Source organism: Leucoraja erinacea, chromosome 28 (genome assembly GCF_028641065.1).
Source record: "Leucoraja erinacea ecotype New England chromosome 28, Leri_hhj_1, whole genome shotgun sequence".
In the NCBI taxonomy this organism is placed as follows: domain Eukaryota; kingdom Metazoa; phylum Chordata; class Chondrichthyes; order Rajiformes; family Rajidae; genus Leucoraja; species Leucoraja erinaceus.
This window is the reverse complement of record NC_073404.1, coordinates 18,172,618-18,188,475: the sequence shown is the minus strand read 5'-3', so window position 1 is coordinate 18,188,475 and position 15,858 is coordinate 18,172,618. Positions and strand designations below refer to the sequence as shown.

The window sequence follows — 15,858 nt, the reverse complement described above, 5'->3', positions numbered from 1 at the left end:
TTCTGCCAGTAAACAACATTAAAGAAGGATCTCGACCGGAAACGTCGCCTATTCCTTCCCTCCATAGATGCTGCCTCACCCGATGAGTTCCTCCAGCATTTTTGTCAACCTTAAACTAAGGTTGAAAGCGATGACAGGAGAAAGTGAAATAATTATATTACGAACTTTCACCTAGTTTGAAGATACCTTAACAAAGACAGTATCATTATTATCGAAAGTAATGTTGTAATGCAAATAAACTTGTATATTTAAATAGCTGCTCAGTAATAACACTCCTTCACTCTCCATTTAGCAATAAGAGCTGCCATTTTTAATCCTGAGCACCATGCTGCACAAACTGAGCAAAGACCTTTCTTATCTCCCCCCCCCCCCAATCAAGCACTCGGTATTATTAACTGCCCACAATGTTAACCGTGTGACATTCTGGGGATTGTAGTTTGAGGGAGCTCGTTGGATGAAGGCGGTAAACGGGCCAAAACCCACCCAGGACGACATTGCCCGGCATGCACTGGTGGCAGCACGCATGCGTTCCAACTTCGCACAGGCTGAAGGGAACAATAGGAACAAGGCTCCGTCAGCTGAGCGGTAGTTCGACTGGTGTGCGGGATTTTGGCTTTTTATGTGGGTGATTATTTTAAAGCACGAATATTATCTCGAGTTGAGGTAACTGAGAGCCGTGCAATGACATTGTGACTGATAATTGGGTCCTCGTCCCCCCCCTCCCCTCTTATTATTTCTTCCCTTTCTAGAATTTTCCATCGGCGGCTGATGGGAAATTTTCGGTGTGTGCATGCGCGCGCGTCGCCACTTTTTCTGCGACTGGTTCTCTGCGTTTTCTTCACAAACCCGTCAGCTCGAGTCAAGTACCAAGCATCACTTCGCCTGTTATTTTTTTCTCTCCGCTGCATGTGCGTACGGTACAACATTGTTTGGGTTAAGGCGAAGCGTTCGGGGGCGACGGCCTGTTTGTATTTACCTGCCGGCGCGGCTGATTGAGCGAGTGTACGCGCGGCACCGCACTGTGGCTGTGCCGCTCGCGGCGGGTTGTACTGCAGCGGGCGGAGGGATACACAGCCACCCACCTCCCCTCGCCGCCGCCGCATCCTCGCCACGGAAAATAACTTGCAGCCAGGGCTCCCCTGGTTAAAATTGCGCTTGGTTGAAATTTTAGGTGGATTTCATGCAGTCTTACAACATTTTCTTTCCAGTGTAGGTTTGATACCGATGTACTTCGCGACCGTTTGGCGGCAGGATACACGAACCAATGGGCTTTTTTTTCCGCAATAACTATTAACAATGTAACTTTATTATTTTTTTAAAATCGCGTTTGCAATATTCAATGCTGAGTCGTTTGTGACCTTTATGGCTTCGCGCGAGGTTGGTAAAACCTGCAATGCAGCGACCGTAAGGTGGTGGTTTTCGTGTAAACCTAACTTGTCGAGTTGTCCTGCGATTGACGGGCCAATGGATAATCCAGTGGCTCGGTCGGAGCTCCGGTGCAGCCATTCAGCTCATGGGAGGCGGGACGTCAATTAGTAAGTTAGGCTGAGGGAAAAACAGTCTTACAGAAGGAAGTGTAATGTCGCTGGCTGATAAAAAATGGAAGAATCGTGGTAATGTGCATGGAATTTTACCTCTCTCTTCGCATGAAGTTTCAATGATTATAACTATCAATTGTTCTATAAACACTTGATACTTTTTGTAGAGTTCTTGAACATATTCCATTAATTTTGAATTTTATCAAAAATTCCAATTTTTGAAACGCTTGATGATATTTATAAACTAACAAATATTTCAAGAATCTGGTTACAATTTAAATCAATTGGTAAATTTAAAAGATTTTGTAATACACATGATTAAGGCGAAGTCACAAGGGACTGCAGATGCTGTAATCTGGAGCAAAACTGTTAGAGGAACTAAATGGGTCGAGCAGCATCTGTGTAGGCAAAATAATAATTAATGTTTTGTCCTGAAATGATGATTATTTATATGATAACTGAATTTATTTAAACTCGAAACCTGTCAATTCTTCTGTCGACATTAAGTTTTGGAACGTCCACCAAGAATGCCATTTGAATTGCAGACTTAGCAATAAAAATATTCCTCAGTATCACCATATTCCATATGACTGTTCCATATGAGCTTTTGTATTGAAGAATTCTACATAAATGGGAATGCACCTTTTTGACAACAATGGCAAATTCGCCTGCTATAGATATCAAATAATCTCAAATGTGATGAATGCAGGATTGTAATTATTTTATCCATAGAAATCTTTATTTAGGAACTTTGGGAATGGGGAAAGAAGTGACATATTTAACGAAACCAAAAAACATGAATGAATATTAGACATAGATTTTAAAAGTTGTGCTTGACCAATCTCAACAAATCTTTTGAGGGTCTTAAGAGAAAATGGACAAGTGTTTTTTATTTGTCCCTAAAATAAAATGTTATTGAGGGATAAGTGATTTATAGCAAAATTCCTGCAGAAATGTTCATTCCCAAGTTGGCAATCAAGAATGCTTGGCTCATGATTTGGAGACGAGTTCAAATTCCATTATGGTTAGTGTCAAGAATGGCGACGATTGCCACTATTTCTTAAGGAATATTCTTATCCATTCTGGCCTGGATGTGACCTCAGACTGCCTTTGTGTTTGAAATGGCCCATGGTGTCAATTCAAAGCGAATAGACATAAATAAATCTGGGCATTGCCTAAGACGCCTTTATCTTGTAAGTGAATTAAAGAAAAAACACAATTTAAAGGTAAAAGTTGCGCTCTTGATCATTTCCATATATGACTAGCATTTTTTTTAACTACACAAGTCTGTTAGCTTGGTGTTTCCATTGTTTTGTGAACCTTGTAGGTCACGGTTATGCCTGTTTGACATTCATAGATCGGAAAAGGCGAGGAACTCTTATTACTGAGGACCCAAAAATTAGGAGGAAGAAAAATAGTAAGTTTTAACATAACTTTGGATGTGAGTATGTAAATAGCATTGCTTGTGATTTTTTTAAGTTACTATTTTTGAAAGTGCCCAAACACCTGTGGAATATATTGGCCATTGTGGGGTATGTGTTTTTTCTTTCACTTTGCAGAGGTATGTCTGGATGGATGTTGATAAAAAGCATTATCTTTGACTTTGATGAATGGTCCCAGTTGCTAATGTGATATTTTATACAGTATATTCTGTGTAAAAATGCATTGCATTTTTGGATATGGAGACTTAATCTGCCCTTTTTCTTTAGTTATCATATGAGAGCTAGTTTGAATGCTATAAATTACTTTGCATTAATACATGTGCAGATTAGATTTCTGTAGGTGCAAAATCCAAATTATCTATTGATAATTGTGCTGCATCCCATGCTTTTATAACCTTAATTATGTATAAGGTGATTGATGAATTGGGGTACAATCTTTGTGTTGTGCTCGTATGTTTTAAAATTTGAACGAGAGAATCTCTGATTGGTTAGTTTAGAATTTAGTTGACAAGCGGAAAAGGCCATCTGGGGGGACGGGAGGGGGGAAAGAAAATCTTGCGGGTGGGGAAAAAAAACATGCTTGACGTAACCCCGCAGCAATGAGGTGCTATTGTCTCTTAAGAACCCAGGCTCCCAACAGCAGGCCAATGGAAATTACCAAGCAATTAATTATTTTAATACGTGCAATGATATTCTATTAAACCATGTTTATTCACCTTAAGTATATATAGATTGCGCAAATAAAATAAGCCTACTGCCTACAGAAAAAACACCTTTATTCCTGTATTGAAATCTTGTGGGGAAAACTTATTTTATTATTGTAAGTCTGAAACACTAGCCGCTACTCACTGTTTTCCCATTGATGCATTTGTCTTTATTAAACCATCTTTCTGCAGAACAACCTATATTTTGTAAATATGATAAAATATGTAGTGAATAGAATGGTTTCCTGTGCTTGTTTAATTTATTTCTCTAAACGTTAGCTTGCAAACCCAATCACCCTCTTACACACATCCTTAGTTTGAAAGATGTTTGGTTCAGAGCAAATGTTTAAAGATTAAATCAGTTCGATAAACCTTTAGTTCTACCAATTTTGCCTTTCTATTAATATTGTAATGAGCATTCATTGATAATTAGATAAGTTACAGTATTTGAATGGCATATTAAGAAATTGATATTGACTGATAATCATAATGCATTATTGTACATGCATGTATCTTAAAGGCTGTCAATTTTATATTGGGCACTTAAGTTATTCCATTTTGATACGCTCACATTGCTGTCAGGAACATGAAGAGCTAAAATCCTTCCGGTCAAGGTACTTCCAGAATAGTGTACAGTCTTAGAATTTAGTAACAATGATAATGAAGAACGGATTATAGATTGCCAAGCCCGGGTGGTGTATGACTAGGAGGGAATACTTTAGTTTATTACTGTTGTGTATTGAGGTACAGTGAAAAACTTTTGTTTGCTTGTTATACATTCAAAGAAAATATTATGGATGGTTACAATTAAACCGTCCACAGTGTACAGATAAAGGGTGTAACATTTAATGCACGGTAAAGTCTGATTAAAGATAGTTCAAAGGTGTCCAATAAGGTAGATGTGAGGTCAGGACCATACTCTAGCTGATGAGAGGACTGTTCAGTTGCCTGATAACAGCTTGGAAGAAACTCGCTGAATCTGGAGGTATTCATTTTCAGACCTCTGGACCTCTCGTTTGGTGGGAGGGGGGAGAAGAGAGAGTGACTGGGCTATTACTGGTTCTTGATTATGCTGCTGGCCTTGCGGCAGCTGGATATGTGAATGGAGTTGATGGCAGGGAGGTTGCTTTGTGTGATGGTCTAGGCTGCATCCACAACCGCAATTTCTTGTGATCTCAGATGGAGCTGTTCCCAAACCATGCCGTGATCATCCTGGTAAAATGCTTTCTGTGGCGCATCTGTAGAAGTTGGTGACGATTGTTGGGAACTTCCTAAGCCTTCTAAGAAAGTGAAGGCGTTGGTGTGCTTTCTAGGCCATGGCTTGGCTATAGGGGTGGTGATGTTGCAATATGCCTGGTGTTCTTGTCTTATGGTGGTAGATATCATGGATTAGGTCGGCAACCTATGGCCCTCCGGGCCGAATGCAGCCCGTAACGCGAAATGATCCGGCCCACAGGCATATTTTTTTTCTCCGCAATTATCCACCCCACAGACTTCCGTCATCTCCGGTACCTCCCGAGGCTGTGGCGCCTTGGCATGGTGACGCAAAGAGGCCTGCGCTGGTGGTCACAATGGCAGAGCCGATGAGCGCAGCTGAGTGCCAAGCTCTGGCTGTAGCGCATCCAGTGCAAAGCCGCCAGCACGGCCGCGCACCTTCTGTGTCTGGGCTTCACTGTCGGGGTTGTTAATAGGCCGGGATGAGTGAGTGAGTATTTGAGCCCTCACCTTCAGGATGGAGCCATGGCAGTGGTCCGTAGGTACGCCATGTTCGTGAGCGCCTGTAACTAGGCCAGTGCATCCTCGAAGGGGCAGGATCTATGTGAACACGTGAATTGATGCCTGCCATCCGGGGCGAGATGGGGGCGGGATCCATGTGTACACGTGATAGATGTGGCCCGTCATCCGCTCACAGGCATGCATCATGGCCCCTATGCAGAACAAAATTGCCGACCCCTGGATTAGGGGATTAAGTTGTAGTAACCCGAGTAAATAACTGCTATGAATTTGTAGATGAAAAACACTAGCTGTGCTGTGTCAGTGATGGTAGGGCTACAAATCAAGTAGGTTGCTTTATTGAGGATGGTACCGAGCTGCTCAAATTTTGTTGGAGCTATGTTTATCCAAGCAAGTGCGAAGTATTCTATTATGTTTCTGGTTTTGCCTTTTTAGAAGGTACTAAGGTTTAGGGGTATCAAAGGATGGGTCACTGCCTACACAATAACCAGAATTTAATCTACTCTGAAGCTACTGTAGCTTGCGGCAGATCCAAATAAATTTCTCCTCCAGTGGGAACATGTCATGATATTGATTATAATAGAAATGAATGGTAATGCCATTGAATGTCATAGGCAGATTGTTTGTGTCTTTGAGGTGATGATCATTGCTTTGGTTAAGCTACATTGTTACAGCCTTGCTTCTTTTTTTTCTCTTGGGTGGAATAAAGCTAAACTAAGCAAGATGAACAGCAAAGAAAAAAAACTTTAATAAATAAGTTAAGCGACCCCATAAGCAGTGAATTGGATCAAATTTCTTCACTCTTGTCACATAGTCATGGCAGTGGATAATTGATCAACTTAATTTGTTAAGGAGTTGTGAATGGAATTGAATGTTGTGCAAATATCCTCTAAGATTCTGCTCTTGACCTTTATAATGGAAGGTCAAGATGGGCCAAGGAAACTTCCCTGAGGGACCGTGCAGTGCTGACCTGGACTAGAGATTATTGACTTCCAACAAATACAATAATTTTTCTTTGTACAATAATCCAATGCACAAATTTCTCATTGATACTATTCAACTTCAATTTTACCAAGGTTCCTTGCTTTCAATGAAGCCAACTCTTCTTGACTTTTATTGAAATTCAACAGACAGATTGAGAGTGCAGGGATTTGAGAATAATAGGATTGCACTGTAGAAAATTGTAGAAGTTAGCCCTTCTTGGGTTCTAGAGGGTCACTGCAGGGATTGGAGCTTAGGCCTCAACTGTCATCGATTTGAGTGAGGGCACCAAATGTAATGTTTCCACGGATGGCATGACATGAAACAAAGTGGAAATGTGTCTAGTGAAGAGGGTTGTTAAAAAGTTTCAAGCAGAACGACAAATAATAAGTGTACAATAATGTAGGGGACCCCCATGTTACAGGGTTTGATTGCATTCCGAGAAAATGGCCCATAGCGACTTTATAATATGAAGCATAGTCCTCTGTGCACGCAGGTTTTTAAAAAAAAGAGCTTTTTTTCTTTCTTTGTCCCACAAATTTTGTGAGTGAATTTCATTCTACTCACAGATTTTTGTGGAGTGATTTGTGCATTCTGGAAGAACATATTGCTGTTTACCGGATGGCTATAATGTTAGGTAGATGCAACAATATATGGAAAAATGTGAGATTATCGACTATAGTTGAAAAACTGAAACACTGAGCTTTTAAATGAAATATTCATGTTCAAACAAACTTTCTTTTTTATAGTGTTATGTAGAGAGAGAGAGAGCTAAGATTCAGCCCTGATCATCAAGCACTCTTTTGGCCATTTTTAATCCAACCCTAAATCATTTTTATTCTCCCCATCCCCATCAACGCCTCCTACATTCTACTGCTTACCTACACACTGGTAGCAATTTACAGCAGCTGATTAACTTGGCATTTTTCTGGGATGTGAGAGGAAACGTCATCATGGAAAACCCATATAGCTACAGGGAGGATGTGCAAATTTAACATGGCACCAGAAGTCAGGATTGAATCTATGTCACTGGAGCTATGAGGCAGTAACTACCAGCTGCACCACAGTGTGACCCACTGATTTGGAAATGCTTATTCAGAAGTTACTGAAATTAGACACAAAGCTGGAGCAGCATCTCTGGAGAGAAGGAATGGGTGACGTTTTGGGTCGAGACCCTTCAGACTGGTTGGGGTCAGCTACTGAAGCTAAATGTGTAGGTGAACCAAGGCAGTAAGGAAGCCAAATGGCATATTGGCCTTTATAGAAACATATAAAATAGGCGCAGGAGTAGGCCATTCGGCCCTTCGAGCCTGCACCGCCATTCAATATTATCATGGCTGATCATCCAACTCAGTATCCTGTACCTACCTTCTCTCCATACCCCCTGATATCTTTAGCCACAAGGGCCACATCTAACTCCCTCTTAAATATAGCCAATGAACTGGCCTCAACTACCTTCTGTGGCAGAGAATTTCAGAGATTCACCACTCTCTGTGAAAAATGTTTTTCTCATCTTGGTCCTAAAAGATTTCCCCCTTATCCTTAAACTGTGACCCCTTGTTCTGGACTTCCCCAACATCGGGAACAATCTTCCTGCATCTAGCCTGTCCAACCCCTTAAGAATTTTGTACGTTTCTATAAGATCCCCCCTCAATGTTCTAAATTCTAGCGAGTACAAGCCGAGTCTTTCCAGTCATTCTTCATATGAAAGTCCTGACATCCCGGGAATCAGTCTGGTGAACCTTCTCCGTACTCCCTCTGTTTCTATGTTTCTATACACACATGAATAAATAAGCTGATGAAGTGCAAATAACCGATAATGGGTTATTAATTAACTCGCGTTTTGCCCGAGCCAAGTTTAATAACCTGATGGCTGTGGGGAAGTAGCTATTCCTGAACCTGGTCGTTGCAGTCTTCAGGCTCCTGTACCTTCTACCTGAAGGTAGCGGGGAGATGAGTGTGTGCCCAGGATGATGTGGGTCCTTGATGATGCTGCCAGCCTTTTTGAGGAAGCGACTGCGATAGATCCCCTCAATGGAAGGGAGGCCAGAGTCGATGATGGACTGGGTAGTGTTTACTACTTTTTGTAGTCTTTTCCTCTCCAGGGCGCTCAAGTTGCTGAACCAAGCCACGATGCAACCGGTTAGCATGCTCTCTACTGTGCACCTGTAGAAGTTGGAGAGAGTCCTCCTTGACAAACCGACTCTCCGTAATCTTATCAGGAAATAGAGGCACTGATATTTCTTAATATTAGCATCAGTGTTCTTGGACCAGGAAAGCTCTTCAGAGATGTGCATGCCCAGGAATTTGAAGCTCTTGACCCTTTCAACCATCGATCCATTGATATAAACGGGACTGTGGGTCCCCATCCTACTCCTTCCAAAGTCCATAATCAGTTCCTTGGTTTTGCTGGTGTTGAGGGCCAGGTTATTGTGCTGGCACCATATGGACAGTCGCTCGGTCTCTCTTCTATACTCTGACTCATCCCCATCAGATATACGTCCCACAACAGTGGTGTCGTCAGCGAACTTGATAATGGAGTTCGCACTATGACCAGCTAAGCAGTCATGAGTATAGAGTGAGTACAGCAGGGGACTGAGCATGTAGCCTTGAGGTGCTCCTGTGCTGATTGTTTTTGAGGCTGACACATTTCCACTAATACGAACAGACTGTGGTCTGTGAATGAGGAAGTCGAGGATCCAATTGCAGAGGGATGCGCAGAGACCCAGTTCTATGTTCTACTACAATTATATAATGATGTAGATGTTCTACTACAATAGTAGATGTTCTACTACAATTATATAAGAAATTAATCAGACATACAGAGTGCTGTGTATACTTTTGGTCTCTTTGCCAATAAAATAATGTATTATTATAAAGACCGTTCAGTGAAGATTCACCAGATTAGTTCTGGAGATGGTGGGTCAGATATATGAAGCGAGATTAAGTGGTACTGGCACTTTCAGATTGAACACAAATATTGTAAAGGGCAGTGAATGCTTTGAATTCTGTGTCCTGGAGGGAAGGTCACGACACTGTCACTCATTTTATTCAAAGCTGGTTGAAAGACTGAAGTTGGATGAATCGAGGGGGTAAGGCAGATGAAAGCTATGGTGATACAGGTTTCAGTCCTCATGAGCTTTGTCATATCCAGTGCTCAAAACTGTTTCTTAATATTGTGGAATTCATTGAGTTGCCCTATGGAAGTGATCATGTGTGATGGTGGAAAGAAAACCAAGATGGTACTTCTGACTGAATGCTTCAGCCTTGTGCTCTGGGATATGTTGAAATGCAGATGTTCTTCAGTCCTGCCTTCAGTTGTTTACTGATTGTCACTGTTCACCATGGATGTGGAAAACTTGCAGAGGTCAATCAGAACTGTTAATAATGGGAATACCGTTTTGTTAAATATATCCTACTTTGCTTTCTACTGCTATTTCTCATTCGAAAAAATGTTGGCTTTGGCATAGATCAATATTTAAATTGAACTAAGCCATTAAAAAAAACTGCATTTAATTTTGGTCCTGTGTTTTGGGAGACTAAATGAATGCTTAATGGACTCGGCTTAATGAACCAGATTTGGTCTTGCAATGTCGTATGTAACTTTACTTTTATAGTCGGTTCACTATACAATAAGCAAAGTACCAATAGCTTTCTTCATTACTTGTTGAACCTATACATTAGTGTTTTGTGCATGATTCAACAGGACATCCAGATCCCTCTGCTATCCCTTGTCATACAGCTATTACGCTGTTTTTTAATTTTTTTCAGCCAGAATTAACAGTTTTGAACTTACCCACATTGGACTCCCATTTTCCAGATTTTTTTCCCATTCAATCTTATTTGGATCCTACTGTAGGCTCTTGTGCCCTCTGTGCAACTTGCATCTCTACCTTTATTTAAGTCATCAAATTTAGCATCCATATATTTTTGGTGCATTCATTTAATTCTGATTTTTTTTTTTAAAGTTCAGACCTTACCACTGATCCCTGTGCCATATGTATGACAATGTATAAAGAAGCATTTTTAATGAATGACCTATTAGTTAAAGATCCCCTTGAGAGTACTGATCATAACATTATAGAATTTTGCATTCAGTTTAAGAGTGCGCACCTTGGGTCAGAAACAACTGTTTTAATGTAAGAAAAGAGAATTATCATGGGATGAGGATACTTGCTAAAAATGCATTGGAAAGGTGGTTAGAAATGAGACATTTACTAAGGTCGTTCACAGCATTTTGCAAAAGGGAGTGAAGAAAAATTGTGTAAGGAAGTGAATTTTAGTTGTGGAACTCAAGATGGCTAAGTTCAGGATCTTAGGAAGAGCAAGAAGCATAACTTAGGAAGAGCAAGAAGCATAACAAACGGAAAGTAAACTCGTATCTGACTTTGTATATTAGTACTTAGCACTTGGTAATTAGTATTGATTGAGTAAACTAATGGGGGTGAAGCCTGATGGTTCAGATGCTTTGCATCCTATGATCCACAAAAGGTGGCTATATTAGTATTGATGGTAAATTCTCTCTCTGATCATGACAGGGAATTGGAAATTTAGCATTATGACACTTGTCAAATAAAGTAGTGAGGTGAGTGGTCACATAGGCTCATTTAGAATAAATCATTTTTGGATTATTTAAGGAAGTAATAGCAGCAAACTTGGAAAATCGTAGTCTAATCAAGCACAGTCAGCTCTACTTCATGAGAGCAATTGTGTCTTACAAATATGGGTTTTGCTTTGAGGAAATGTTGACCAGGGTGGATAACATGGAACCAGGAATATTTTATATTTGGACCTCCCAGAGGTGTTTGATGGGTGCTTCTCTAAAATATTAAGTTGGGATGGAAACCTCCATAATGTTGGAGGTAACATATTGGCATGGATAGAAAATTGGCAAATGGCTAATAGGCTGGAAGCAGTGAGCAGGGGGGAACAGACTGGGCCAAGCATCGAAAATGTGTCTAGAATTTGACTTTTGTGATCCATCTCTGGGATCTACTTGAAATTTGGCACAGATTTAGATAAAATACAATAATTGAGAATGAAGTCATTACTCGTCAGTGCCAAAAGTTGCACATTAATTAAATAAGCTGATTAGAAAATGGGATCGAAAAAGTAAGTGCCATCTAGTGTTCAATGCTCATATTACTCCATGGGAGCCTAATGCTGTGCTGCTGTCTTATTTAAAACATTATTATACCATATATATATTATATTACTTGTGAATATGACTGGAGTTGTATGTAATTATCTATGTTGTTAAAAGTCTGATTTTGGCCGACTGTGCTTCGATTTCCGAGAGAACGCCGCCACCTATGGCAGTCATTTTTGGCCACCTCGCTCAGAGCACCCCTCCACCTTCCTGGACCAGAGGATTTTTCCCATCGATGAATAATCAGAGAGATATTAATGTTTTAAAAACATTAGCCATTCTCTCTGCTGCCCCTGCTGGAGGGAGGGGGAGGGACCATAAAACCAGGAAGTGGTGTGCCTCACTCAGTCTCTGCAAGATGGAGGAAGCTAGAGGGTCATGTCTCTCTGAGCTCTGAATAACACTGAACACATGTCTACTCAACTGTGAGTGCCCTTAATGTGGTTTGAAAATGAAAATATGGTTGGTTCGAAGTAAAAAAAGGACTGCAAATGGTTGTTTGGGTTGAAGTAAAAATGCACTGCAAATGGTTGTTTAGGTTGAAGTAATTGGTGGAGAGGTGGCATTGGTGGGGAGGTGGAATATTGCGTCGGGGGACCTGCCCTCCCGTGTGAACATGGTACCCAACGGGTCCCACTTAGTCTAGTATTATATAGAAATAATATAATTGTGAGTATGTATTTTGAATGAGACGGCCGCAGAGGTCCGGATCCTGAACCCGCCTAATTAATGGTTGAGGGCAGATCCTGTGCGTTCCCCCGTTTACTGAACCCCACTGGAGCTGCAGCCACTTTGAGACCGGCTACGGGCTCCGTAAGTGTGGCCACTCTGCCAGCATGCCCTTCTGGATCATCATGGTGACGATGGTGGGGAGCGGTCACCCATATAGCAGTCAGTCTGCCTGCTCGCTTGCTGCAACACAGCCCGACCACCCTGATGATGCATTCTAGATTCTAACTGCTTGCTATGTAAATAAAATAAAATGCGACATGCCACTTTACCAGTGTGTTCATTATGTTTTGGGGTCCTTGATCCCTCGTAAGGAATAGTAGAATACCATTCGGCCCATCGTCTACTCCGCCATTCAATCATGGCTGATATATCTCTCCCTCCTAACACCATTCTCCTACCTTTTCCCCATAACCTGACACCTGTATTAATCAATAATTTATCTATTAATCAAGAATTTATCTATCTCTGCCTTAAAAATATCAACAGATTTGGCCTCCCTAGCCTTCTGTGGCAAAGAATTCCACAGATTCACCACCCTCTGAGTAAAGAAATGTTTCCTTCCCATGAGAACATCCTTTAATTCTGAGGCTATGACCTCTAGTCCTAAACTCTTCCACTAGTGGAAACATCCTCTCCACACCCACTCTATCCAAACCTTTCACTATTCTCTATGCTTCAATGAGGTCCCCCCTCGTTCTTCTAAACTCCACTGAGTACAGACCCAGTGCTGACAAACACTTCTTATAGGTTAACCTGCTCATTCCTGGGATCATTCTTGTAAAACTCCTCTGGACCCTCTCCAGACCCAGCACAATGTTCAAAATTGCTCACAATATTCCAAATGTGGCCTCACCAGCGCCTTATAGAGCTTCAACATTACATCCCTGTTTGTGTATACATGCCCTCTTGAAATAAATGCTGGCTATTGAGTTAGCTTTCTTTACTACCGATTCGACTTGCAGATTAACTTTTTGGGAATCCTGCACCAACACTCGCAAGTCCCCCTGCACCTCTGATTTCTGTATTCTCACCGCATTTAGAAAATAGTCTACGCCTTTATTCCTACTCCCAAAATGCATTGCTCCATACTTTGCTGCACTATATTCCATCTGCCATTTCTCTGCCCACTCTCCCAACCTGTCCAAGTCCTTCTGCAGAGTCCCTGCTTTCCCTACACTACCTGCCACTCCCCCTATTTTTGAATCTGCAAACGTTGCCACAAAGCCTTCAATCCCCTTGTCCAAATCATTAATAAACAACGTGAAGAGTAGCGGCCCCAGCACCGATCCTTGCGGAACTCCACTAGTCACTGGCAGACAACAAGAAAAAGTCCCCTTTGTTGCCACTCTTGGTCTGCTGCCATCCAGCCAACCTGCAATATTGTGGGCTCTCATCTTCCGAAGCAGCGTAACCTGTGGCACCTTACCAAAAGCTTACTGAAAATCTAAGTAAACAACATCTACTGACTGCTTTATCTGTCCTGCTAATTACTTCAAATTCCGGCATCCAATATCCCTGTGCTTTAAATGGGGGAAAAAAAAGTAAATGCTGGAAATCTAAAGTAAAACTAAAAATTGCTGGTAATAGTGTGTCATGTGTCCAGACCCTTTGGAGCTGGGAAAGAAAAAGCAAGGTTTGGGTTGAGAAGGTGGAGGAATGAGTGAAAAAATTTAATATTTTTGATATTAGATGCTGCCGAACATACTAAGTATTTGCAGGGTTTTTTTTAATCTTGACATCCCCTCCCTGCCAATGGGGAGCAGATTATGATGTGTCTACCATTTTTATTATTCCTTCTTAGATCAATTTGGCTCTACATATTTTCCAAGAAGACTAGCTTTCCAGTCTGTCTCTAACTTGAGTCGCTAGACTCTGAATAATGTTTTTTTTAAGTCCCCTATACCTTTTGCATTTGAATCTTTCCTAAAGTGCCCAGAATTAGATGTAATTCTGTTTGTATTTAGTTTAATCTTGCAGTTTTAATCACCTTATCAACCTGTTGTGCCACTCCTAAGTTTACTCTTTATAGTGGAAACATGTCCTATTTAGTTAGTCTTGTCTGGCAATCTTTGATTCCAACTTCCCAATAACAACTCTCTTAGTAAATCATAATTAATTCTTCAGCAATTGAATTTTGAGAAAAAACTTATCGAAAAGGATATCAATTTCTCCAATGGCTTGGAGAAATTAATATCCTTTTCGATAGGTTTTTCTGAACTGTATTATGCAGGAAAGGTTTTGAGGAATATTACCCAACGTGGGCAATTGGGACAAAGCTTAGTGTAGATGGGCATTTTGGTTGGCATGGAGGAATTAGGCCGATGGGTCTGTTTTCATGCTGTATTGCTCTATGACACTAAATCCAAAAAATATGATCTGTGTGCTATTTCTATATGCCTTTGGGCAACCAGTGCAACATTAGTTTTTACACTGTGCAGCAGGGGTCGGCAACCTTGTTCTGCATTGGGGCCGGGTGGCATGTCTGTGAGCGGATGGCGGGCCATATCTATCACGTGTTCACATAGATCCCTCCCTGGATGGCAGGCATCAAATCTTGTGTTCACATAGATCCCGCCCCTTCGAGGATGCCACCCAGAGCACTGGCCCCTAGTTACTGGCGGTCACAAACAAGGTGCACCTATGGTCCATTGCCTTGGCTCTGTCCTGAAGGCAGTGGCTCATACTCGTACTCGCTCGTCCCCATCCTATTGACAACCCCGATCCCGACTGAAGCCCAATCACAGAAGATGCGTGGCCATGCCAGCGGCTTTGCATTGGATGCGGTACAGCCAGCGCTCGGCGGCTCCGCCATTGTGACCGCCAGCGCGGCCTCAGGCCCGGGAGGCACCGTAGATTACGGAAGTCTGCGGATAATTACGGGGAGGAAAATACACCTGTGTGCTGGATCATTTCGGGTTACGGGTTGTATTCGGCCTGGAGGGCCGTAGGTTGCCGACCTAATCCATGATATCTACCACCATGATAAGAACAGCAGGCATACTGCGACATCACCAGCCCTGGTGTTTGTTATTGAACCATGGGGGGGGGGGGGGGGAATGGTGTCCGTCGTTACCAGTTCACTGCAACTGAGTAAGGTGTCATTGTATTTAGTTGAAACGCAGTTAATGATAACACAGTATGTAGTTCGTATGCAGAAGAGCATAAAGTGCTGGAGTAATTCAGCCGGCCAGATGGCATTTCTGGTAAGTTACTCAAGCTCTTTGTTGTCTTTCACCTTAAAATTGGGTGCCATTGCAGCTCGTCTGCACCAGTGAGCCCTTCTTTACCAGCTACAATTGATGCAGCTATTGTTATGGCGCTCGTAGCCCATGGCCAGCAAAGCTTTCTTTAGGTTGTTGCCTCTCAAAAGACGTACAGTCACCGTGGGGCTCCCTCCCCTCTCACCAGCTGCTGCTGCTTTCCTGTCGGTTGTCGCTTTGCTCCTTGCTCCATTGCTACCTCTTCCTCCTCCCCCACAGTCGCTGACATCTTCCAAGGTGGAATATGTCGGCGACTACATGGGTGGAGGAGGCCGAGTCAACATAGCGAAGGGACAAGGAGGAGGGGGGGTGGGGGTA

General features: G+C 42.0%; 1 protein-coding gene across 1 annotated transcript in view; it reads left to right on the top strand.

The window, feature by feature from the left end:
• The first annotated feature begins 499 nt into the window (after positions 1–499).
• LOC129710462 (general transcription factor II-I-like) overlaps positions 500–15,858 on the top strand; it is a 121,994-nt gene continuing 106,635 nt past the window's right edge. Inside the window, exons 1-2 of the mRNA XM_055657418.1 lie at positions 500–621; positions 2,896–2,955. Coding sequence (XP_055513393.1) covers positions 504–621; positions 2,896–2,955 — 178 coding nt within the window. The 5' untranslated portion in view covers positions 500–503. The remainder of the gene's footprint in view (positions 622–2,895; positions 2,956–15,858) is intronic.